Source organism: Callorhinchus milii, unplaced genomic scaffold (assembly GCF_018977255.1).
Source record: "Callorhinchus milii isolate IMCB2004 unplaced genomic scaffold, IMCB_Cmil_1.0 Scaffold5, whole genome shotgun sequence".
Classification (NCBI taxonomy): domain Eukaryota; kingdom Metazoa; phylum Chordata; class Chondrichthyes; order Chimaeriformes; family Callorhinchidae; genus Callorhinchus; species Callorhinchus milii.
The window spans coordinates 20,543,195-20,570,481 of NW_024704746.1; the positions used below are offsets into that span (position 1 = coordinate 20,543,195).

Sequence of the window (27,287 nt, forward strand, 5' to 3'; positions counted from 1 at the left end):
TTGAGATGCTTTGAAGTGGTCAGGTGCTTTACAAAATGCAAGTATTATAAGAATGAAGTGATGTCTGCAAACCGCAGTACATTTTTTAAAGAAGAAGTCTGTCCTATTGTTCAAAATAAAATATTGAGCTTTCAATACTCCGTTGCTATGTTGGCTGCGTTAGTCACCTGTGTTAGTCACCAAAAGCAGTTTTTGTTTCTCCTCCACGAAGAGTATTATGTGAAAATTATCACCATGATCAGTTTGTGTTACATTATTCAGCTGCAATCAGAATTGAACCATTGTTGGAATATAGACCATATTCTGGACAAATAGACTTTCAATACTCACTATCTGGTCACCTACATAATGATTAATCGGGTGAAGTGATAAAGTTGGATGAGGTGATCGAGGGTTGATGCAGCTTGCTGCAATGAACCTCAATTTTTGTCATGCTTTAAAGATAAGAGGAAACAAATTGCAGGGTGGGTATTAATCTTGGTAATCATTGAACTTGTAATAATACAGAAATAGTGTTCAGGCAATTCGATTATTTTATTGCTCTTTCTGCCTCACCTATTTGCCTATATAGTATAATATTCTTATCCCTGTTTTAAAAAAAACACACACAGTGTATGGTGCAATATGCTTTCTTTACTAGTCCTTGTCTGAGAAATTCTTGCTCATTATTAAGGGAAAGTAGTGAGAAAGTAGACTTCTATCATCTGGACGTAAGAAGGTTGGAGATTATCTCAACACCATGGCTTCATGCCAGGTGATTGTCACAATTTAGGCTATGGTTAGGATTAAAACATTTGTGAAATTCCATATTTATTTAATTTTAATGTATTACAGAATAAGTAAATGGCTATCCTGTTTCTTTTATTTTTTTCTCTCTGACTAGATTCTCTCTGTTGAAAAGCTAATGTATGAGAAAAGCTCCCAGCTGATACTTTTGCTGGATAACTACTAATTGGGCATCAACTGCCTTTCACTGGTTTACTCTGATATAAACTTAACTGTGTTTGTCCATCTCTTTCAGACCCTAATCTGCACTCTGTAAAAGTACTGTACTTTAATACTTATGAAACTAACCTTTGCGCTGTAGGGAAAATCCTGTTCTGTGCAGGTGTGCAGTTGAGCATGTACACACAAGATCACTCTGATACGGATCACATTTATAACTTCATGTACATGCTCTCAGCTTTCCACATACACACAACTCAATTTTTATGTCTTATCCAGGATCCAACCTTAGAGCCAGCTGCTATTATTTTTTCTACTGTTTGTGTGTGGCATGGAGAAAATGGAATAGGGGCCAGTTTCAACCCACGGGTCGCATATTTGATACCCCTGTTCTAAATAGATTTCGAGTGTTAAGTCCTTTAATTTTTTTAAGAATGTAGATGCTTACGTTTATAACTATAGATTTACAATTGTGAATTAAGAAAGGATGATTGGAGAAAAGGCTCAAGAGCACAAATGCATCTTTCCTTAATTCTTTTTGTCATTTGGCAGAAAATGTATGAATCTAAAAGGATTTGTGATGCTGCATTCCAAGTAAAGTTGAAATACTGGAAAATCTAGTAAAATGCTGGTGGATTGGCAGGCACACTGCATTACTTGAGAATGCACCTTAATCTATCTCAGTGAGTGCCAACTTCTCCCTCACATACTTTATCCATGGGAAAGGCAGAACTGCCTGCTTGTGAAGTACAAATAGTGATTAGAGGAAAGTGCTTCCTATTCTTGGGAGTTGGATTGTGAAAAAGGATCTCCAGAAATGTGTGCTAAAAGTGGAACTAAAGCCATTACAACTACACTACCTAGCTCTCTTCACTGATGTCAGGAACACTACTTAATGCACTTTACAACAACAATAAAATTACATTTGTGTAGCACCTTTCACATTGGGAGGATGTCCCGAAGCGCTGAATACAACAGGTTACAATAGGTTTCCAGAAATTGGAGCACCTTTAGTTCTTGCATTTTAGACAGCTACCCTGAGTTCATCTAAGTTGATCGTAGGTGATGGAAGGGCGAGTATCTGAGATCGGACTGGTCTGTGTATCCTTGTGATAACGAGCAGATAAATCAGGAGGTGCCCTGTTCTGATTGTTATCTTTTGTTCTGATTGTTATCTGTGTTTACAGATGGAAAAGTGTATGCCATACCAAGTAAGCCTCAAGCTTAGCTCAGTTGTGAATGTTTTTGAGTGACTTATAACGGTGTCCTATGGAAGTTCTGATCCCACGGTACTATAATAATAATCATAATAATAATCCTTGCATTTGATATAGCGCTTTTCACGTCGGGAGGACATCCCAAAGCGCTTCACAGAACACACTGTAACGTAAATTGACTGTATAGTTGTGGGCGAACGCGGCAGCCAATTGCGCACAGCAATGTCCCACAAACAGTCGTAGATTGAAAATGACCAATTTATTACTGTTTTTGGTTTGGAGGGATTATTATTAGGCGTGTGGAGTAAGGAAACTTGCCCAAGGAATATAATGTGGATAATGTGGGCATGTCCAATTCATATTTATTCATATTTTATCTATTCTGTTTAAACTTTTGTTCCTGTCTACAGGGCAAAGAACAAACAGTTATTTGAAAATAAATTTCCACCATGGCTTTATTGAGGGATTGCAGAGCTTTCGAGATCAGATTATATTTCTTTGTGTATATTTTAGCACTTGGGAAGACTGGAGACATTCCATTTTATTTTGTGAATTTTTCTGCAGGCAATGTGAATTAGATTGCATGAGATTGAAGTTTTCTTAGATAAATTCCATCCTTGGATTCCTGGTGTGCCCTTAATCCACTGGTACGAGTAGTAGAGTGTGTGTGTTTGGTAGGGATGGGTAAACTGTGGTGTACAATGAAGTCCTTATAAATCCTAGTGTTTTCTCTCTCCACAGATCAAAATAATCAAATCAATGTATAATGGATATTGCTTAATGTTTGGGAAGTTAGAAGATGTTTTCCCGTTTTCTGTGTTCAGAAGTATTAATGCCTATGCCTTGTGGCTAAACAGGTGGCATAACATCTTTTATCAAAAGATTTTCCATTTGGATTAGGAAGATTTACATTTGTTAAGGGCAGTGTCGGCAGTTTTTAATTCTCTTTAATTTCACAGTGTAGCAAAGTATTGCTGAATGTTGAAAGAAAGGCTAATGCGGGCAATTCTTAACTTCTGAAGGTCAAAGTGTGGTTTATACTGTGATTACTGCTGTCTGTGTGCCTGAGATAATGGGATTCGGATTTAAAGACTTGGCCTGGAAGAAAGCTTTCCTTAAAAATGTACAACAGTTCTATGAAATTTTTTTTTCACCACTTTTCTACTCTGGCCTCAGCTTCTGAAGGTGTTGACTTGATTTTCTTTACTTCTGTATTACTTTCCATTTATTTCTCTCCTTGCCCTGACCTGGCACTGAAACAAATTGCCATATGCCTATTAAAATCTTGGCTAAAATCATTTAACTATTGATAGAATATTCAATCGTCCAGGTCAGGGAGCTCACAACCACTCTGGACAGTGCATTTCCTGTGAGCCTTTGGGGGAACTGATGGGAAATGTCTATCTTTATCATAATAAAACATTTATCATAATTCCCCATACACAACACCACCCCACCCACACACAACACCATCTGTGGAGTCAGGACTCATGGAGTCCTGTAGCTCAGTGGTTAGAGCACTCGCCTTGCAAGTGAGACACCTGGGTTCAATTCCAGGCAGGGCGAAACCTTGGGCAAGTTTCCTTACTCCACACGCCTCATAATAATCCCTCCAAAACAATAATAAATCGGTCATTTTCGATCCACGACTGTTTGTGGGACACTGCTGTGTGAAATTGGCTGTCGCGTTTCACCCACAAATATACTGTCAATTCACTTTACAGTCTATTCTGTGAAGCGCTTTGAGACGTCGAAGACGTGAAAAGCGCTATATCAAATGCAAGGATTATTATTATTATAAACTCAATTACTCCTAAACTTTAACTGAATAATTTTTCTGAAAGATTTTATTTAAAATGCATGCATCTTACCCATTATATGTACTTTTCTGTTAGCATATACAATAAATAAGTAATTTATTGCTTAGGAGATATTTCAAAATGTTTATGAAGGGAGGAGTGCTGTGTTGAAATGGATGATATTTTTTAACTTGTTTTGAGTAGATTGTCATTGCATAATCTCTATTGTTAGGTGATTTTCATCACTTCTCTTGTAAGTCAGTAAAGATCTGCTGATATAAAACTGCCAGTAGGCCTGCGTGCAAATGATAAGGCAGAGGACAAAGCTTCCCATCTGTCTCCAACAATTTAATGCAAATTGCCAGGGTCTCATTGAATAATTCCCGCATTCTTTTGTGCACCATTATTGCTTCATAAAACAAAACATCTCCAAGGAATTGAAATATACTATTGCTTTCTGAAACCTAATGCCTGCTGCATGCAATTAATTTAAGAAGTTTCTATCAGCGTTGGGCATAATGGCTGTACTACTGCTAATATGATGGGAGATGTAGAAATTACTCAAATTCTCAAAGCAAAGCTTCTTGCAGAATAAGAAACTGAAGGATATCAAGGAACATAAGCAGAAAACAGTGATGTCTCAAATAGAAAGTAAGCGAAAGATGCAAGTATCTTATAAGATTGTGGTTGTAATTATCTCCTTGTTCTCCTTAATATTATTTCTAAGGAAAGTAGATTAATAATAATCCTTGCATTTGATATAGCGCTTTATTACCTTTGAGACGTCTCAAAGCACTTCACAGAATATACTGTAAAATGAATTGACTGTATATTTTGTGGGCGAAACATGGGAGTTAGTTGCGCACAGCAGTGTCCCACAGAGTCGTGGATTGAAGTGACCAATTTATTATTTTCTTTGAAGGAATTATTACCCCCGGAAAAACGATCCACCAATCGACTAACAACCAGGTTCCTTCTTACTGCTAAGTAAATGGGCGTGAGTAAGGAAACTTGCTCAATGTTTCAGCCTAACGGGAATCAAACCCAGGTCTCTCGTTTGAGAGGCGAGTGCTCTAACAACTAAGCTACCGGACTCCACTCGTGTTACAAGTGCAAACATTACTGATGTAGGATTGTTGTAGTCAGTCCAAAGTACTTTTGTCCTGGTTTCGGCTAATGTTCTGGAGCTAATGGTGTGCGCAAGAGTGGATTTCCACAGGCTCCAGCAGCTCTTCGGCTCTTGATTCGAACAATCATTATTCATGTGTCAGTGGGCAGTGAAAGAATGGAATAGAGGCATCTCTACAGTCCTAGTTCCTGCCCTTAGCTAAAATTCACATATGCACTTTCAAAGCCAGTCAGGAACCTCGGTGTTCTGTTCGACCCTGAGTTGTCCTTTCTCCCTCATATCTGCGCCACAACTGGCACCGCCTTCCATCACCTCTGGAATATCGCCAGACTACGGCACTACCTCACCCCTCACGCTGCTGAAACTCTGGTCCATGCCTTTATCACCTCAAGGCTGGACTATGGGAACTCTCTCCTCGCCGGCCTTCCCGGCCCTCCCTCCACAAGCTGCAGGTCATTCAGAACTCTGCAGCTCGTGTACTGTCCCGCAACAGGCTTCGGGACCACATCACTCCCACCCTCGCTCGCCTCCACTGGCTCCCCATCCCACAGAGGATCGAATTCATGATCTTCATCCTCACCTACAAGGTCATTCACAGCCTTGCTCCCTCCTACCTCTCTGACCTACTATCCTCCTACCTACCTGCCCGTACTCTCCATTCCTCTGGCTCTGGTCTGCTCCACACCCCCCGCCCCAACCGCCCAAACATCGGTGGCCGGGCTCTCAGCCCCTAGGCTCTGGAACTCTAGACAGATCGAGACAGATCAGGGATTAAATCTAGAATTTTTCTCATTTTTATGACTGAGTGTCATATTGTGCATTCCTCTTCCTAGAAGACTTATTTGTGGAAATCTGATTCTTACAAATGAATATGGGAAAATGTTGCATGATTCAAAGTGTACAATAAACACAAATGATTGAATCTAGCAAAAGATCAGTGAAAGCTGACTTGGTCTTGTTAACATGTAGTGTACCCCCAGTGCACAGAGCTGCTTGTATAAGCTATCTAAAAATTCTGACTTGTGAATTTGGCATTATACTGCAGATCTGTGATTTCTACTATTACCTAATGGCTCCATTGATTTGACAATGTATTGCTTATCATTTTTAACCCCGCTTTTGGAAGATTAACAATTATGGAATTAATGATGATGAAATTAATTAGATCGAAAATTAGTTTAGGCATAATCAGCAGAAGGTGAAGATAAATGGAAAAAGAAACTTACTAGAGTAAGTGACCAATGTGTAAGGCTCTGTTCTGGGTGCTTTGCTGTTGTACATGATTCATAAATGATTTGTAAGAATTCACTTCTTGTAAAATTTTGCTGAAGGTACCAGACTATGTGAGCAGGTAAATGATGCAAAGATGATGTAGCATTTTGGAAAATCTAGGGCAATTTAGCAAATGGATCAACGTGGATTTTAATGTGCTTACATTTAATGTACTGCATATTGGAAGTACAAAACATGAAACTATTCCAAGTGAAGAGGTTGAAAAGTATAGAAGAGGAAGCTGATTTTGGTGCGCTTTCAAAACGTTTTATTGAATGTTTCAGTCAATGTAAAGATGCTGTCACCCAAGCTAATCAACTAATGAGTTACATCTTCAGGGTATTGAACAGCAAGTTGAAAGTAGGTATGATGGGTTGAATGATCTTTTCTTGTTCCTTATTTTTATAGGATTATGACTATAACACCCATTTATTTGGGAGATAATTTGGAGAAAATGAAACATTTTAATGCCTTGCAATATAATTGATTATAGTTTATAGTTTGGTTTAGTGACAAGTGAAATATCACATTTATTTAGATAGAACAGATACCTGGATCTTTTGGTTGGTGAATAACCAGTTCATTCTTTAGTTATAGACCTGGATGCCCTTTGCTGTCGCTGTGACATAGTGATGGCATTGGAAACACCATTTGATATGATTGCACATTGACAATGGTTAGGTCATGGTGCTAGCACCTGTCAGAAGTAATCAGGATTTATTCCTGGTCTTTTCCTAGAAAAGTCAAATAAAATTACTCTTTGAACAATTTTGATTGTTTTCGAGTCCAATTGTCCTCTTTGGCACAGCTTTGTACTGGTGCGGAGTGTGAAACTGAGCTCTGTGCACATGATGTAAAGAATGAAAGAATATTAAAGTCTTACTGTGACTTTATCATAGGAATTTCCAAATGTAAGTGGACTTTGAACATCTGTCAAAGAATGAAGATTTTACTGACTAATTGTTCCAGATGTAATGCTCTAGGTGATGACAATAATTATTTGGTAAGAGCAGACACATTGCTGAAGTGCTTTTATCACACAAAAAAGATTGAAAGGGAACCTAGTCCTGGCACCCTTTGAAAATGAAAGTCTTTTTTTTGATTGTTGTGGATGTATGGAACCTCAGTTAATTTAGTTTGGTTATGTTGCTTAGCACTTTTACAAAAAAAGTAAGTTATAAATTTAGAAAATGGTTATAAGGACATATAGGGGTTATTGGTTGCTGTTGGGAGAAATTGCTCTGAGCTGCTGAAATTATGAGACTGAATGACTGCCTTGCTCTGAGAGCTGATATAAACTTAATGGGCCGAATGCTTTCCTTTGGTGTAAATTTCACTGCCACAATGAAGAAGGCATGCTGCCAAGAATGAAAACTAAGGATGTATTGCTAAAGTTATTAGTTGGTTGTCTGGCTCAGTTGGTAGCACTCTAGATTCGAGTCTGTAGGCTGCGGATTCGAGCTCGATGTCTGGACTCTGACCTCAAAGTCCAGAATGATGCTCCAATGTAGTGACGGGTGGAGCACTTAATTGTTGGAGATGTTGTCCTTTGGATAAGTCATTAAACTGAGGTTCCAACTGCTTGTTTATGTGTGTGGTTAAAGTTGCTATGTTCCTATTTGAAAAGAAAAAGATTTTCCTGTTTTCCTCTTCCAACAATTCATCAGATAAACATTCACTTCATACCTGCTGTGGGCCATCGCTGTGGACAAATTTGCGACTGCATATACCTACAAATTGCAGTTGCTACTCTTTACAGTAAAATTCTACTTGTGCTTTGTGATGTTCTCCTGACATGAAAGATTCTATATGCCTATAACTTTCCTAGTTCCTTACTGTCAAATAAGAAATTATAGAAATGTATCAGATGCTAAAGATTCAGAGTTCTTGTTCTGAAACAAAATTTGCTTTCGTTGTACAAAGCAATTGCTCGCTTCTTGCTCTGCATAATTGCAAGGAAGACTTTTTATTCTTAAGACGCGTAAGATTCTTAAGACTATTATTGATCAACATACAACAATAAGTGCATATGATATAGCACCTTATCACATTGTCAAAGTCACAAAGTGCTTCACATGATATACTGTAAAGTGGATTGACTATATTTTGTGGTTGAACATTAAACAATCATGCAGAGAGATTGACTATCAACTTCAGAAATATCTGAAGCCATGGCTCTTGTAAATACTTTCTGAAATTAGGTAAGCAGGATGCGTCCCTCCAGGGAGAGAGTGTGCACTCCATTCCAACAATCTGTCTCTGGGGTTTCAAAGTGTAGGTGGGATGTACGGAAATCTCAACTTAGTTTGGATATTCTTAAGCAGGGTGATGGGTTTTAGCGTGTGTCAGACACCCAGCTGACCAAAAAAACCTTAATTAGCGTATTTCTACATAAATATGTGTGACAACAGCTTAAGAAGTCACACATTTTGCTGAACAATTTGACTATGGCAAGTTTGGAACTCTTTCGGTTTTCTTAATCTCACCTAAAACTTTTACTACTTTACAATATCTGAACATAATGTAAAATTATTTTTCAATGATGCATTAGGGTTATGTTAGCTTTTCAGAGGTTAAATTTGCTTCCAATGAGCTAATCCTGACTGATTAATGTCCTATTGTGAACACCTGTTTATTTGCGTGAAAGAAGTTTAGTTTCTTAACATAATCTATGTTGTATTGCGCAGAGCAATTTGCTTACAAAGTAACCTGGAAATAGCTCCAGGTTTGCCTTTTCGCATGGTAGTTTATTAGTGAATCAGAAAGCCAACTACCAGTAATTTCTTCCCTCGTAAATTTGGGGGAAGGAACTCTACAGAGAGAACTTGCATTATGGCTCTTTAATCATTTGCAACGTCATTAAAGGTTGCTATTAAGCAAAGCCTGCATTTGACTCATTATATGAGTATTATGGAATATTCATTTGCTGTCATGGCAAGTCAGTTTAGCTCCTCTACGTAATAAACAGGACTGAGTCCTTACACAGTGTGCTTTCTATTGGTGTCTGGGACAAATGCAGCTTTTCTTACAAGATAGCAAGGTGTAAGATGTATTAATGGTAGGTATCACTTAACTGCCATTCCCTTGGGAGGCTGTAATCCTTCTGGTAATGATGCAGCAATCTGGCATTTCCTCAGTGCTGAGCAATGTCTTAATGGTACTTTCAGAGAGCTAATGTCCTCTGAGAGCAATGGGCTTTCAGAGATAGTGACTGACATGTGTCTAATATAAGATGGCATTATTCAATGGAGCTTTGAGTTTCCTTAATTCCTGATTAGGGGAAGGTTTCGAGATACCTGTGACTGAATCTTTGGATGGAATTTTCTCTAGCGTTTGTGTTCTGATTGCTGAATACCATATGCTACAGACATAAAAGGAAAATGTATTCAATTCACAATATAATGAAATTTCATTGATGCTATTTTAAAACATGGTAGTATATATTTTGGCCCTGCTATGTTTTTGGGTCCGATTACAATTTTTGAGGCATCTACCTGTGATTGATATTCTATGACTTTGTACAAAAAAGTGCAATTATAAAGGCTACTGAAATATTAGTTGGAGCTAGCATTGCGTGACCCCTGAGTTTGTAGTCCAGAGGGTATAATATTTTTTTAAAAATGTCAGTTTCATTGAACTAGTGTTGAATAATCTACTGAGAATTACTTCAATAGTATCTTGGATTATTAACTGGTAACTAATCAAAGAACACAACTGAGTTCTTGTTTCTCAATAATAATAATAATCCTTGCATTTGATAAAATGCTTTTCACATCTTCTAGATGTCTCAAAGCGCTTCACAGAATATACTGTAAAGTGAATTGACTGTATATTTGTGGGCGAAATGCAGCAGCCAATTGTGCACAGCAGTGTCCCACAAACAATCGTGGATTGAAGTGACCAATTTTATTATTTTTTTTCTTGAGGGATTATTGTCAGGCGTGTCGTTACAGTATACTTGATATTGTCGCTCAGGCCTTAATTTACTGGGAATTACTGCAGTTCTTTGCTTTAGTCATTATGGTTTGGAACTGATTTTGAAAGCTTTGACTGACGTTTCAATTTTACTTTATTTAGTTCTTTCCACTTTATCGTCTCCAAAATGACCTGTTTTCTCACTGGGGAAAAATCCATAGTGAGAACCTAGAATGAAATATAGACGATTACCATATTTGTAGAAACCCATATGTTTTCTCTCACGTTTCAGGCTGATTCTATTGGTTTCCTACTTTGCAGAATTTGATGTTAGGGTTCCCCTACCTATTAAATAAAAATTATTATTCGGCAAGAGAAGTCATAAAATCCTTAGCAGTATTGTTAACTTCTTGACTAATCTCTTCAATTGACTATGTGAATTCATCCAGCATCCACTTTTAAAAATCTGCTGCAATCAATGTACATTTGTTTTAAACAATGAATGAGACTATTACAATATTGCATGTCTGAATCAATGATGGCATTAAGCATAACAAATGGCAACTAGTGTTCATATTCTTATTCAGCAGAGAAGTTGATTATTTTCATCTGGGTTTATAGATGAAAAACTGCATTGGAACATGTGGGGTTTTTCTAGGGGTGGTAGGAAAAGATGGAAGTTATTAGTTCAATGCAAAATGCTTTAAGCTCTCCATAAGAGAATCTGGGCTGTAAGGATTAACTGTAAAGATGGGTACAAACCTATGAAGAGATTTGTTGGCAATGTCTATCTTGACTCTAAAGAGATGAGGAATCTATCATCCTGCCTCATTAACCTGTAAATCATATCAGTTTTCAGAATTGGTGGAGAATGTTTTTTTCTAGTTGTAGGGATGCAGAACCTTGCTGACCATTCCATTTGGGTAAAGTGTCTGGCATCTGTGGAACCTGTGAATTAGTGCCATCAGGTGAAGAAGGGTGAAAATTGGTGTAGAAATGTACTTCTTCAGCTCTTGGTTCCATTCAGCTTTAATATAAGTATCTCCTCTGATAAAATGCTCTTTAAGTCTGAAACTGGTCATTGTTGATGTCCTATCTGCCTACAATAGTTTCTTTGGTAATTAATGTATGCTCTTAATGAGATTTGGAAAAGTGAATCTTGCCCAGTGTTAGTCCATAAAGTATACATTTTTTAAAAAAAATAACAATTGGGGAATTTTTATATCAGGCCCTGAAAAGATCCAAAAAAAGAAAATGCATATTTATTGAACTATTTGTCCCATGTGTGCTGAAGAAATCCCCCTAAATGTGTACTTTAGGAAAAACAAATAGAAAAGGATGGGTTGTTTGATTATTTGCTGCCTTACCAAAATAAAGATGAGCCTAAAATCCTGAACAGATAATCGCTGAATAGAATTCAAGAAAACAAAAGGCATTCTTGATGGCTCATGGAAAGTGTTTTTAATTCAGAAATTGCATAATGGAGCATTGGATGTAAAAAATGTTGAAGATTTATCCAAATATTGTGTATAAATGGAAAAAGTCAAACATTGGGTAAAATGGAGAGAAATTAACTCATCATTTACTCAACCGTGCTAACATTTATTTTTCACTGTCTATAGTAAGTTACCACAATTTTTCACCGTGAATTTGTATTCACACTGAATCAATTGAAATCTGCCTTGTTATATTATAAATACTAGTTTCTTGAATTCAGTGATTGAGATTGCAGTTTAAATTGGTGCGAAGTAACAGCTTTAACTGTTGTAATGTATGATTTTGTTACATTTGTAAAATATTATAATTTCTGATTGTCTTGGGCAAGCAGCTTTGAACTGAAGGTTACTGTAGGGGAAAGAAAATACTTGTTTAGATGTCAATGATTTCTAAATGCAATTTCTTTCTTTGCAGGTGTGAACGTCTAAAGAACGATAACTGGAGGTGTCTGGTACCCGGACTCAAGGAAAAGGATTGGCCTTACCCTAGAATATGGTACCTCAGTGTTGGTCAGTGAGTTGTCTTGTGCCAGTCATGGTAATCCTGAGTTACATGGCACATTTCATCCAGACAGACAGTAAGTAAAGTTATTGGCATTCTTCTCTTTCTCTAGCACTATCCTAACACATTTGTTTCAACAGGTAATTCATGAATGTAGAAACAACAAACTCGCCATGGAATTGTATATGTTTTTTGTAGTCCCTTCTATGATGTTCATTTTCCATCCTTTGTGTATCAAAGGATAGAAAATGAACATCATAGAAGAGACTACAAAAACTCGAGCAATGTGGCAGAATTGGAACAAAATGTGATTGAGATAGGTTAACTCTTTTAGATGAATGGCACTAGACACCGTTCAAACACCTGCCTAGTTTCCATTTTGATTGTGTTGGGATGCATGAGGTGTTTTGTACAAAACCCTAACATTTATGTATAAATGTAAAATTATGAGACCATTGCCTTCCATATGTGCGCCGAAGCAAGCAGGGCGATGCACTTCGTAGTTCATCAAGATCAGTGAGGCCTTCCTGAACTTTTAAATGTGGCACTTTTTTCTATTGGGATTGTGAGTTTCACTGACACATTAGCTAAGTTCAATCAGTGGTGTGTTGTGAAGCCTTAAAAAAGACATTTCTATATACCTACATACCATACATTCCAATTGGCTTTTTCATTCTTGAAATATAGTAATTGAGCTTTTATGTGTCATCTACTCTGTTGTATTAACAGCATAATATTTACTAATTGAAGTATAAAAATTGTCTTAAGAGCAGAGTACTGAACTCCACTAAATGTCATTATAGACTTGGACTTCTTGACTCATCATTTTTAAAAACTTTTTTAAATCATAATATTATGAAATCAGTGACCTTAGACAGCAGATTTCTAAAAAGCACATTGTGTTAAGCTAATTTAATAGATTTCTTTGTAAGAATAATGTATAAAGGGGAGGCAATGGATGTCATGCATTTTCGATCGCATGTACATAGAGCCAATTCACTTTACAGAATATTCAGTGAAACACTTTGAGATGTCCAAGGATTATTATTTTCAAACTGTTTTGATAAGGTGTCACGCAAGAACCTTATTGCAGAAATTAAGACACTTGATATTGACTACAATGTGGCAGCATGCAGTGAAAAGTTTAAAAGCTGTGAAGCAGAGAGTAAGGAAAGAGAATGTTCTCCAGACTGATGAAATTCATAATTCAGGGGTCTGAATATATTATACATTATTTCCACATATATAATTGAAACTGGGCACATTGTCTAAATTTGTTATTTATACCAAATTAAGAAGCGTAGGGAAACTGAAGAGAAATTTGGAAGACTAAAGGGTAGCATAGACATGTTAACGTGTGCGTGGGCAGATAAATTGCGAATGGATTTTCAATACTGAAAAATCTAAAGTAATACAATTTAGGAGGAGGATGAAAGAAAGGAAATGTACCCTAAATGATAACATTCTTAATTAAATGGAGGAGGGAGGGAGTGTAAGTAGAAAAGGCTGTAAAATGAAAATCTTGAATTTGAACAAAGCATTTGTTAGGCCCAAGTTGGAGTATTGCAGTTGCAACAGTTACTATGTCTTTTTGATAGTTTTAATTTTCTTTCTTTCTGATCTACGTGAGGTGACAACTTTTCTGGAAAATGTGAAGAAACCTCCTTGCATGTGAAGATTTTTATAGTTGTTGTCCAAATTTGTTGCCCATTAATTTGCAAACCATAGCATTAATGTTGGCACGTAAATGACTTAAATTCATTTATCGGTAGTTTTTGCAGGCTTGAACTTGCAGCATTGATTTATAACATTAGTTGATGTTGCAGTAATAGGCACATATGTTTAAACATTCATGACAGATGTATTATTGCAAGAAATTAAGACATTAAGAGCAACTAAAACTTGAGAATTAAACTAATAAACAACTGACGCAGGCTAGATGAAATTACCCCACTGAAACTGTATGGATGTTTCTTTCATGATACCTTCACAGTTTTACATTTGCTACACAGCATTTTTAATATCAAACACTCATGATCTTTAATTCAGTGAAGAAACAATTGACTATTAAGTATCATCTGTAAACTTCTATTGTAAGCGTTTACCTAAATTTGGTTATAATTATTTATTTTTTACATTTTTTTAATCTCCCCTCCCACCCCCAATTCACCTGATTTGTTTAGCTGGTTACTATGAAAATATCTCCTGCTAGTAGAGATTACTATTTTTTTTTAATGTCAAATTATTTTAATTTATTTTGTTTTAATTTAATTTGGTCGTGTATTTGTCTTCATTGGACTGCACCTTTATTAAAACTCAAAAAGAGTCCCATTGAGTTTCCTATCAAAACCACTTTGATTTCTTTGCACTAGTATGTATTTATTCACATCCTCGTAATATCGCTCCCTATCCCCCATTACTCCTTCACATATCGCCTTCATTGAATCAACAACAACAGCAAAGTGACATTTATATAGCCCCTTTCACGTCGGGAGGACCTACCAAGGCGCTGGACAGACAGAGTTACGGACCCGAGCTGAGGGTTGGGGTGGAGGAGAGTGAGGGGGAAGCAGGGAGATCGAAAGCAGGGTCGATGAGGAGGCTCTTGAGGCAGGTCTTGAAGGTGCCAAGGGAGGGGGCGCAGGAAATTACATCCTGACCCTGTTGTCCCATACACACTTACCGATAGGCTGCATTGAACCGCGAGAAACATAGTCTTGATCCATCGGCACGCACGCATGGGAACTTAATTTCCCATGATTCATTATTGTTATTCAATGCGATTCCAATGCTTGATGGTGAATGCACATGTAATAATAATAATAATCCTTGCATTTGATATAGCGCTTTTCACGTCGGGAGGACGTCCCAAAGCGCTTCACAGAACACACTGTAAAATGAATTGACTGTATATTTGTGGGTGAACGGGGGGGTCAAGATGCACTGAATCATGGGAAACAGTCTTAACCTGTCAGAGCATGCACATTTACCAGCCACAACTTAGACTTTGCGTAAGTCGTGCTAAATGTTATGGTCCCGACTAGTAGCACTTATGAGATTTACTGTATTCAATTTCCAAACCACCTGCTGAGCCTTGTTCCAGTGAACACCTTTGTGGCTTCTTCTCTTAGTGGAGTTTCCACCTCAAATAGTCAGAGTGGATTAATGAGGCAAGACCGTTGCTTTAAATTTAATCTCCTTATTGTGTGCGTACTCCTCAGATGAACATGGAGAGATTCCAATAAAATGCTCTCAAGTAATTTTTCAATCATAAATTGTTGACGTTTCATATATTTATGGATTATGAATTAAAATAGCGGCTGGTTGTCTAAACCATTTCTGTGAATGCATTCTGGTCTAAAGGAATAGATTAATACATTGGGAAGAATTTAAGCAGCATTACTGTGATTTATTTTGCTAAACTATTAAAAATAAAACAGTAATTCAGCTTGCATAAAACATAATAAAAAGTCAGATAATGCACAAAATGTTATTAATGCCTTAATCCACCATCAGCTACCAAGCTCTTTATTAGGCTATTGCATCTGTCGCTACTTGCCAGCTCTCTTTCAGCAGTGTGTTGTCGGAGCCAAAAGCACAGACAGCAGTATCAGCTTTTAGAAAATGGGCTTGTTGGACTGTATAATTTGTCTGATAAATTGATTTATGAGTGTGTTGAATCTTTAGGTCATTATGTAGTTTGCACTCCAGGCCTCTGCTGGCTGCTGTTCCTTCCAGTAATATCCTTTTGGATTGCATACTCTCAGTATCACGTCGCACTGAATGGATTTCAGTCATGTGGATACAGTGTAGAATGAGTGGTCAGGAAGGTGTCAGCAATGAATTGAAAGAGATAATTTTTTGCAGGGTGATCAATGTGTCTGTGTACTGTCCTTGAAGGTATTATAATACAAAAGCTGTTCACTGTGAATTTGAAATGACCTTGTATAAAGCGTGTGAATAGCCTTTTTTCAAGGACAATTTAAAAAAAGTGACCCTCTTACGGTGGTTGATAACCTTTTTATAATAGTTTGACGGTGTAATAGAGTTTGATAGTACACAGGTTAAGATGTGTTTCTCCCTCTTTTCCTCTCCCCTCCATGTTCCGCGTTGCTGACTTTTGTGACCAGTGTTCAGACTCATTTTGCATATTGGCTAACAGGTGAGGATAGGAGTGTTTGCTGAATCAAATGTGGAAGTAGACCTGTGATAGGTAATATTCTGAAAAACAATAGTGCATTGTTAATTCTTTCCCTACTATCCAGATTCTCATCTTTTTCTTCCCCTCCCCATTTAATTGCTACTCTGATAACATGCTCTTTTGATGAACCTTTGCCCTAGGTTGGTGATTGTAAACTATTCAACTATTGGGGAATTATATTTAAACCTGATCTTGTCTTCATGGAAAAATATAAGCACTTTATAGTGACCATATATTCTTGTCTCATTGTTTCCCCCTACTATCATTCTACATTCTGCTTTTGATCACTGAACAATTGGGAGTATAGTGATTGTGTAGTTGCAGGTGAACACGATAGCCAATTTGCGAACAGCAATGGCCCAGAAGGAGCCCTGAAATGAATGAGGAATTTTATCTGGAAGATCGTTAACCAGGACAACCGGAAAAAATCCATTTTGATAATACCATGGGATCTGAGATCTTTAAGGTTCACCTGAACAGATGAGACCTTGTCATCTATGTCCTCCGAAGGCTGTGAGCTCAAAGTCCAGAGATGGAGTTTGAACCTACAACATTCTGATTCCCCAAATGAGTCTGTTACCAACTAAACCAGACTGACTAGATTAGAAGAGAACTTTGTAAAAGAAGACTCTCTGATCCATTTGATCTCATCTTCAATCCACCAGTTAAAACATCATATTGTTTCTTAAATGAGCCCCATGGCCTGGCCTTGAGCACTGTTTTTGGTATTCCCTTCCAACTGTTGATTCCCTCTAGGCAGAGAAATGCTTTCTTACAACCCTGACTATTTTGAAGGATATCCATCTATCTTTGGAAAATGTATCAGTAGATCTTCCCTTCTTGTTCTCACCCCCCCACCCCCCGCCCCCCCCACACACACACTTCTGTTATTACAATTGACCCTCCTACCCCTGACATTTGCCTATCCAAAGTTACATACTGGAGTTTAGATGAGCTGTTTTCCATATTGATACAAATGTTATCATGCTATAGTCTTTTTAACTCCTCCCGGTTCAGTTAATTCTCTTCTCAGTAGTGTCTAGATCCGTGTAGGTTCCCTGAATTAGGATGCAGTCATGCACTACATTGGGAAGCTGCATCTTTCCCATTGTAAATATAGAGACTAACCTAGTAAAACACAGGCTGAAGTATAATTCATTTACCTAAAGTGGATTACCGTTATGGAATAGGACCTATAATTTGCCTAAGAGCATTAGATACGACAAGATCCAGCTGTTGTTTTTGAAAGCATGGATTTGATGGGCAGCTGTTATTTACTCAAATGGATCAACTTTTCAGCTGTTGAGGCGCTTGTCTTTTGTTATGCTAATCTGTACCACTGACACTATCACTGCTGTTTTATTTCTCCAAATTTCTCTTGAGACTGATTACTTGGGTCTCCAGCTATAATCTCTTTCAGTGTTGGGACATGGCCTTTGGCCCATTTATAACATCTTCTGCAGAAATGTTATAATGTGCACAAGAGGAGCCACCTGCCACCATACTTTGCCATAGGATTGTGGTGTGTGCCACTCTGGTAATGATCTTATGTATGCTCCCCACATACACTGTTGTGCCCATAGAACCTGGCCCTGTCAGATGTCTTAATCCACTTTTTTTCTATTTGTACCATCTATCATTGGCTTCATACAATTCTCTATAAACATTAACATGATGGTTTGGATCTTGCTGTGTTGGAGACTACATTTCTTATTTCAAAACCTAGTGTGATTACACTCCCATGTACCCTCTTGGTCTCTGACACTTGAACTGGATGTTACATGGGAAAGGCATCCAATTCAGTAGAAATTTCTGCTGTTCAGACTGTCCTTTGAGCTGAGCGGGCTTTGTTCCATCTAGACCAATGAGGCCCATACATATGTGCGGATCCACGTATACCCTCCAATATATTGGATCATTATATTACATCAGTGATTAAATTACACTCACATTTCCATCTTGTTTGTAAATTATGCATTTTATGTAGAGTAAAAAGCCCCCCCCCCCCCCACTCATCCATTTGTAGCGAACGAAAGGGGTTATGACTCAAAACGAAGCATAGTGTAATTCTGAAATGTTTATTGATATTCCCTTTCATCTCTGATGTTTCATTTCAAGCTCATCTGAAAGTTGGTGTCAAAGCCTAGACACAAGGTCTGGTGGTTGTTAGTGACATCAAGGTGAGTCTGTCAGAGATTTCCCTTGTGTGCATTCATCTCTGCAGCTGTCAGGGTGTGTGACATGCACAGTTCTTTCCTGTCAAAGGCTTGTGATCATGGTCTTTTTATCCCACAATGGCATAACCCATACAGGCGTATTACACTTCCAGTGGTTTGAGCTGGGAACGTCTCTGACAACAGTGATCAATTTTTGAAAAGATTCTTTGAGCGACCAGAAATAGCTTTGCTGCACAAATTGGATTTTCCTACTTAATTTTATCCTCCAATCGTACATTGTAGCATATCTAACACATGCAATAATTGTTTGGGTTTTTCTAAATTGTTTGTTTTACTTAATCTTCCCCATTTCATGAGGATAATCGTGTCTTTCCAGCGCCCTGCCTTATGTAACAAGAGGATCTTTTGAATAGTGACTATAATATGACTGAATTCTGTATCAGGGTTGGGGTGTGAGGAAAGAGAAGCTAATTTTGAAGGGTGAGGAATGAACTGATGGTTGGTAAACCAATGGATTAACCGAGTACTTAATGCATTATAGAATTTATTTATATATATATAATATACACACACATATATATATACTACAAAGGAATAAATATATATATATCTATATACACACTAGATGGTGGTAGATCTGAGATAAAGCAACCTTATAATGGTATGAGGAATGTACTGGCTGAGGTGGACTAGAGAGAAAAATTTAGCAGGAACAATTTCACCCAGGCGGTAGTGACAATGTAGAACTCCCTGTCCGAAACAATGATTAAATCAGATAGTATAGATGCATTCAAGGGGAACCTAGACTTTCACATTGGAGAGAGGGGAATAGAAGGTTATGGGAGCGAGTAAGAAATGGATGAAGGTTCCTGTGGAGTAGAAACAACAGCATGGACTGGTTGGCTGAGTGGATGGTTTTCGTGCTGTACATTCTTTGTAAGCATGGTAGGTTGTTAAGGCCATTATTAAAGAAAAGAAAAATTATTGTATAAAGATTAGGGTAGGGGGCAAGATTGGAGATGGTGAGGATTATAGAGAGCCCCAAAAAAAGAGCAAAGAGGGAGTATGCATTCATTGTTTTCTAAAGTTCTCTATATATTTTCTCTACGGAATAGTAACAAAGGAAGAAAACAACATGTCATTATTCAAGAAGGGTGTAAGGGACAAATTAGGTAATTGTAGGCCAGTAAGATTAACATCAGTAGTGGAAAAATTGCTAGAATCCATCATCAGGACAAAGTAAGTGATCAATTGGATGAATTTAAACTGATTAGCAAGACTGTCTTGGTTTTGTGATAGATAGGTTAGATCTAATTAACCTAATGGAGTTATTTGACAAAAAAGAGGGGGTAAATAGGAGAGGGATCAGTGGGTGCCATCCACGTTTTTCCCCAGAGGAGAATTAATAAGGTTCTGCACCAGAGATTACTAACTAAAATTAAGACACATTGGATGAGAGGAACCTAGTCCATGCATAGGACATTGTTGAGAGGTTATCAAGAAATAACCTCAGGTAAAACTTCCAAAGACAAGACAATTGTGAAAATACTGAAAGCAGTGGAGCAAAACCAAAATTCAGTCCATGGTGTGAGTCTAATGCCCCATTTATATGGGACAGATCTGATTACCTGCATTTTCACCAATCATCTTGAGTGTTAACTGACACTTACTTGGTCACCATTCATTGGTTCAAAGACTACTTATTATGCTCAAGAATGTGAGCATGAATTCATGAAACTTGACCTTACAGGTATGTGAGCAAATGCACCCTTTTGGCTTCAGCAAAATTGTGTAGCATTGTTGATGATTTGGGCCCCACTTTTTGGATGGAGATAGATTATCGGTTTGAATTTTAAAATAGCATAGGACAGTAGAAAGGGAATTGAAATTGTCTGCTTTTATGTTATATACTTAATTTAGGCACTATTGCTGTGAATTCAGCAGGTGAATGCTGAAATCATTGCAATACAGTTTTTGATGCAGACATTTATTTCATTCAAGGCTGTTGCTGACAATAGCCTGAAAGCCTGGAGACGTATAACTAATTAGATGTGTTTAAGTGGAGATAAAGTAGTTGTACCTTTGTTTTATGGTAATAATAAAACATATCTACTGTCTGTTGTTAGTTTGATGCAAGTATGACAAATAGTAAACATTACATGATAGAAATGTTGATAATTGAAATGCATTTATTCATGTATTTATTCAGTGTGATAAAACGGTATAAAGATATTTGACTTTTTGGGTAGAAATTCCATCTAGACGTAGATTTATTCTATTAATGAAATATTTTCAGAGTGTGTAGAATGTGGCACATTGAACTTCAGTTTTAATTCTCTAGCCCATTTTCTGTCAGTTCCTAAAATAACTTACAGAAAACAGGCTTCAGAATTAAAGACAGTCTTTGACAATTTGTCAAATTCGGGATTCTCTGAAATAAATCAAGTTCCAGATGGCATTTGAATTACTGAATACCGTGAGTTCAGATATTATTACCTAGCAATGGTACACAATATCATATCAGAACAATATATACTTCTGATGTAATTTTGTATGTTACTGAGGGCAAGAGTTGCAATCCAAAGTATTTGCTTCAGAGATATACTGTAAGTTCATAGCCAATTTGAAGATTTTGATCGGATGCACAGTGTTTGGTGCGCCAATCCTCATTGACAAAACATAAGTTCATTCATGTGGAAGAGTACTTGATTTCAGCACCCTATCTATCTGACAGTTATTTTGTTATTATGGGTTTTGAGTACCTCATCACTGCACATTTATTGGATATGTTGGCTCCTATTAAATGGAGTATGTAGCTACATAAGTTATGCGAACTGCCACTGTATTTTGCCCTGTCTTTATGCAAACTGAAATAAAGCAGAAAATGCGCAGTACGTCAAATAGTATCTGAAAGAATAAGTTTAATATTTTGGATATGACTCGTAATCTGAACTGGAATGGTTGAGCTGGAAAAAACTACTTTTTTTTTATATAGGGCATGTAGTGTCAAAACAAGAAAACCTGCTCCCATGGCCATATCTATCAAGTGGGATATTGTGCACAAGTTAGTGTCACGCAAAAAGTCACTATTAGAGTCACAATAGTATCACTAAACTTGATGGTAAATCCTGTGAAGTGCTTTGGCACATCTGCCTGACCTGAAAGGTGCTGTATCAAATGCAAGGATTATTATATGGTGAAAGTTGTTATCAGATTCTTCCTGGAGGAAGAACTGAAAGGAATGTTTTAAAAGATGTACCACTATCTCTCTCTATTTAGACAGCGCTATTGCTATTGAATATGAATTCCTACAAGTGCATCTTGTTGAGTTTTTGCAGACTTGTTTGGAATTGAAGAGATTCTGCAAATCCTCAAAATATAATTACTGGTAAATTAACAAAGATCAACGATTAAACTTGGGACCTTCCTAGTCCGTAAGATTCAGTACTCCATTATTTACTGTGCCATTTGAAGAGGTTACAGATTTTCTGTCTTTTGCTACAGTAGAAATTCTGTTATCTAAATCTATAAATATTTTATTACCTCAGTATTTGTTGTGTCCAATTCCATTTCATTTAGATATGTTGGATTAATGGTAGGAACTACTTATATAGAAATTCCCAAACGTTTTGAGGTACATGCGCACAAAATCAAGGCTGTTAACTCATCTACAACAACTCTATCTTTTCTAGCCGTGCCAAGTTTTATCCGAATCCCTGTGGATCAGATTGGAATTTCTGGAGGAGTGGCCTCATTTGTGTGCCAGTCATTTGCAGAACCTAAACCTAGCATCACCTGGATGAAAAAAGGCAAGAAAGTCAGTTCTCAGCGATTTGAGGTAAGATGGTCTGTCTTTTCTAAACTTTGATTCAGAAGGTTTTGGATTTAAATTCCACATTGGGACTTGAACTCACATAAGTCTATGGTGACACTCCAATGGAGTGCTTGGGTTGTGTTGCAGTGCTGTCTTTCAGATGGGACATTAAACCAAGGTCCCATCTGCCTTTTCAGGTGGATGTCAAAGGACATTAAAGATCCAAGGAGAAGGGAGTTTTCCCGGTTTCCTGGCCAACAATCCCCCAAATGAAATTGCTCATTCGTTTCATGGCTGTTTGTGGAACATTGCTGTGTGCAATTGTGCTGCCGTGTTTGCCTACAAATGCAGTCACTCCATTTCACAGAAAATTTTGTGAAGCGCCTTGAGACGTTCTTCTGATGTGTTAAGACGCAATACCAAATGCAAGAGTTATTTATTATTATTTGAGGCGACGATCCTTGAATGCTACCTAAGGTGATAATTTACAACTATTGTAGTCAAATTAGTGTTAAAAGTCTGCAATACAGAAGTCAGTCCTGTCATCTCCTCAAATCGTTTTCTTCATGCAATTAGATGCTTCTTACTTCATTTACAGGTGATAGCATTTGATGATGGCACTGGGTCAGTGCTTCGAATTCAGCCACTAAGAGCGCCTCGAGATGAAGCAATTTATGAATGCACAGCGACAAATAGTGTTGAGAGGATCACAACAAGTGCCAAATTAACAGTTCTAGCAGGTAAGCACTTTTTGTATTTTGGTGCAGCTTTAGTGGGTTTAATTAACCTGTTCATCCAAACCCTTATTATGGAAGCAACTATATATTTTGTGAGTTGATTCAACTACCATTAAATTTCATTTCCTAAAATTGGGGACTTCCTAATTTTTTCCTTTCGTTTATCTTCCCTCCCAAATTCACTGGTGTGAACCTTTTGCTTCTTGTACCAATCGTCTCTGTGAAAAAATGTCAGCTTTGGGACCACATTGTGCTGTGGGATTGTTGCTAAATAGGAAAGTTTGAGATTAGTGTAACTAGTTACACATAGCCTGACACCTGGCTGAGTTGAATGATAAAAAAATATTTTCCATGTATGGACTGCCCTCTTCAAGTCACAAAACCCATTGTCAAGTTAGCTATTTCTCTTTCGAGATGACTTTGTTTATAATGACCTTGCAACTTGTCTGTTCTGTTGCCATTGATCACCATTAATGGCCTGCAGTCAATAAAGTACTGATTGCTGTCGCAAAAGCAAGATTACAAGAGATGTTTGAGCTGATAAACCATACAAATTTAGAATGTGGATTCAAATAGATGCTAAAGTAAAGTCAATGGTTCTTGTAAAAAAGGGACGTGCCAAAATTTAGCTCTAGAATGAACAATATGCAACAGAGCAGGTACAGAAAATTGTTTAATTGGAGTGGCTAATACCAGCAGATGGCTGAAGCAGCGAAGGCGTTAACTAGAGGATAGAGATTGCAAAATGAGGTATTTAACAACCTGAGTGAGTTTCTATGAAACCTTAAAATCAAGCTGTAGATGAGCTCAAGTATTGTATAGTCAATAGCATTGCTTCAATGTGAAAATTGGCTTTAAACTCTGAAATCGGATCGGAAATAACTGAGTTCTTGTATTGTGGGTGATTGTAAAAAAAAACTGTGAAAGGTTCTTTAGCATTTTGTTTAAAAAATGTGGATCAGCTGTTTAAACACTAACCAACATTCTTTCCCGATTTGTTTTTCATTTGTGCTTTATGATTTCCTTTGAATCATCCTGACTAATTGCCTTTTAACACGCTCCTGAATTAGTGTTGATGTATAAGCCTTAGACGCAGTGCAAATGATAGCAATGTGTCTGATCTCCACTGTTAGACCTTTGAGGAATGCCTGGATAACCAAGAAAGTAGAAAGTGTTTACAGAGAGTAATAAATGACTGGTATAAATTGGTATTCTGAATGATGAGATCAAATGGGCCAAAGGGCCTATCATCCACACCTCTTTTGTGATGTGTGCAAATAAATGTATATACAAATTTATTGGATTTTTTACTTCAAGTGATTGTGGATATTTTACGTGCAAAATAATTAAAAAGATAATATCTGGAGTGGGTTAATTAAGGTTCATTAATTCAATAAATATCAGCACAGTCTTATTTCTTACATGCATTTTTTTGGGTAATAGTTCTTCCTTGTATACGCAGATTGTTGCTTTTGCTGACATTCAATTTGTATCATCTAATCTTCAAAGGAAAATTTGTTGTTGAGGTTAATTGGAAACTGTTAAAAGTTCTTCAGGTTCTGTTAAAAATGGTGGATCAACTGTTTAAACTCTACCCACCATTCTTTCCTAATTAGTTTTTTTCTAGAAAGAATGTGTTTTAACCAGATATTTCCCAGTCAGTGCTCATTAATATACAAACATAGATTTTTTTTTTAAAATGGCCAAACCTACTAACTTATAACTTGCTAGTTATTTCTGACCTTGCTACCAGAACAAATATGAATCCTGTTCAGCAAGAATAAAATTGTGGCTCATGTTTTGTAGAATGCATTTTTTTTGTTTACTTAACAAACTATATAAATTAAAAGCAGAAATATTTAATATTATGCAGAGACTCGTCATTATGGTGATGACGTCAATGTACCCATCAGTCAAACCTGATCTGCTCCAGTTTGCACCGTGTCCAATTGGCTGATCAGCTTTTGCAATGAGATGCTAGTTGCCCTGACAACAGCATATTATCTGTTAATAATACATCACAAAAGTTGTAATTAGGAAATTGTGTCCATATCCTTCAAGAAATTACACTGATAAAATATTTCCATACGGGTTAAAAATAATACTTGAGTTCATAAAATTCAAATCTGTACAATGTTTCCAGAAAGCACATTGGGGTGGGAGGAGGTGGTGGAGGAGAGAGAATCCTTAACCTTGACTGTTGAAACATTAGTTCATCGAATTAGTCAGGTTCAACAAATCTAATGTTCCTTCCTTTAGGACATGCATCTGTTTGAAATTCTGTTGTTCTACAGGTTATCTGACAGCATTTTTAACAAAAGGCAATGGAAGACTAAATCCATTGATACAGCAAGAACTTTTTAAAATATAAAGCATTGAGATGTGTTGGACAGTAAAGCTTTTGATCCATTTTCTGCTATTGAAGTTGGCATTGGAAGAATCAGAGTTCAGGAAATTATGCTTGTCAACATTGTGTTTTGCAGTTCTGTGCATTTACTGATTGAAAGACATCTTTGATTTAAACTTATCACCTTGAAGATAACAACATGTTTGAACGGGAATGTGTGTAGAATGTAGTGCTTCATGAACTTCCCTTCCTAATGTTAGCGCACACATACACTTTGTGCCCATTTCACTGAACTAATGACCAACTGGAATCTGTTAGGGAGCCTTGATGCTGATGATTATTTTCAAAATTAGATTAGGTTTTAAAGAAAGTCTTGTTGGACGTGTACTTTCCTCTACAAAGAAGTTCTCCTTGAGCCCTTTTTTATCATTAGAATTTATGTTGTGTTGAATCACACACAATTGGGAACATCAGGCAGTGGAAGTTACTGAAAAAAGATCATAAAATTCCTTCAATCTATTGGCACTGAACAGCACATATGTCTGTTACGTGCTAGTAGATTGAAAATATGGGTTTCAGTCTACTAGTAGATAAAAAAGACAGTGGATGAAGGTAGTGCAGTTGATGTAGTTTATAGGGATTTTCAAAAGACGCTTGATAAAGCGACACATAAGAGACTTGTAAACAAAACAGAAGCCCACAGTATTAAAGGGACAGTGGCAGCATGGATACAGAACTGGCTGGGAGACAGAAACTAGAGAGTGAGTGATGGTGGACAGTTGTTTTCCTGACTGGAGGCAAGTGTGCTGTGGTGTCTCGCAGGGATCACTGCTCTTTTTGATCCATATAAATGACCTATATTTGGGTATAGGGAGTACAATTTTGAAGTCTACAGATGATATTAAGCTAGGAAAAGTAGAAAATGGATAGTAGCAGACAGCAAGGTGACATAGACAGACTGATAAAATGGGCAGACAAATGGCAGATGAAGTTTAATGTGGAGAAATGCAAAGTGGTGCATTTTGTGAGGAACGAGGAGAGCAATATAAGCTAGATGATGGAATATTAAAGGGGGTGAAGGAACAGAGAGATCTGGGGGTTCATAAAAGGAAATCTTTGAAGGTGGCAAGGCTGGTAGATAAAGCTGTTTTTTTTAAAAAAAGCATACGGGATACGGAATACAAAAATCAGGAAGTTATGATGAACTTTTATAAAACATTGGTTAGGCCTCAGCTAGAGTACTGTGTTCAGTTCTGGGTACCACACTTTAGGAAGAATGTCAAAGCATTAGAGGGGGTGCAAAGAAGATTTACAAGGATGGTACCAAGAATGAGGGACTTCAGTTATGAGGAGAGGCTAGAGAAGCTAGGATTATTCTCCTTGGAGCAGAAAAGACTAAGAGGAGACTTTGTGAGGGGATTCGATAGGGTGAACAAGGAGAAACTATTTTGACTGGCAGGTGGGTCAGTAACTTGAGGACACCAATTTAAAATAGTTGCTAAAAGAAACAGAGGTGAGGAGAGTTTTTTTCACATAGCAAGTTGCTCAGATCTGGAATGCATTGCCTGAAAGGGTGGTGGAAGCAATTCGGTAACAACAAAGAGAGAAGTAGATAATTATTTGGGGAAGACAAGTTTGCAGAGCTACGGGGAGAGATCAGGGGAATGGGATTGATTTGGATAGCTCTTTTCAAAGAGCTGGCACAAACGCAAAGGGCCAAATGGTCTCCTTCTGTG

The 27,287-nt window shown here is 37.3% G+C and overlaps 1 protein-coding gene across 9 annotated transcripts in view; it reads left to right on the forward strand.

Moving 5' to 3' along the window:
- ptprfa (protein tyrosine phosphatase receptor type Fa) overlaps positions 1-27,287 on the forward strand; it is a 189,651-nt gene that overhangs the window by 48,763 nt on the left and 113,601 nt on the right. For all 9 annotated transcript variants that reach the window (XM_042335260.1, XM_042335263.1, XM_042335261.1 and 6 more), the window contains exons 2-4: positions 12,189-12,351; positions 22,346-22,491; positions 23,066-23,207. In XM_042335260.1, coding sequence (XP_042191194.1) covers positions 12,267-12,351; positions 22,346-22,491; positions 23,066-23,207 — 373 coding nt within the window. In that variant the 5' untranslated portion in view covers positions 12,189-12,266. The remainder of the gene's footprint in view (positions 1-12,188; positions 12,352-22,345; positions 22,492-23,065; positions 23,208-27,287) is intronic.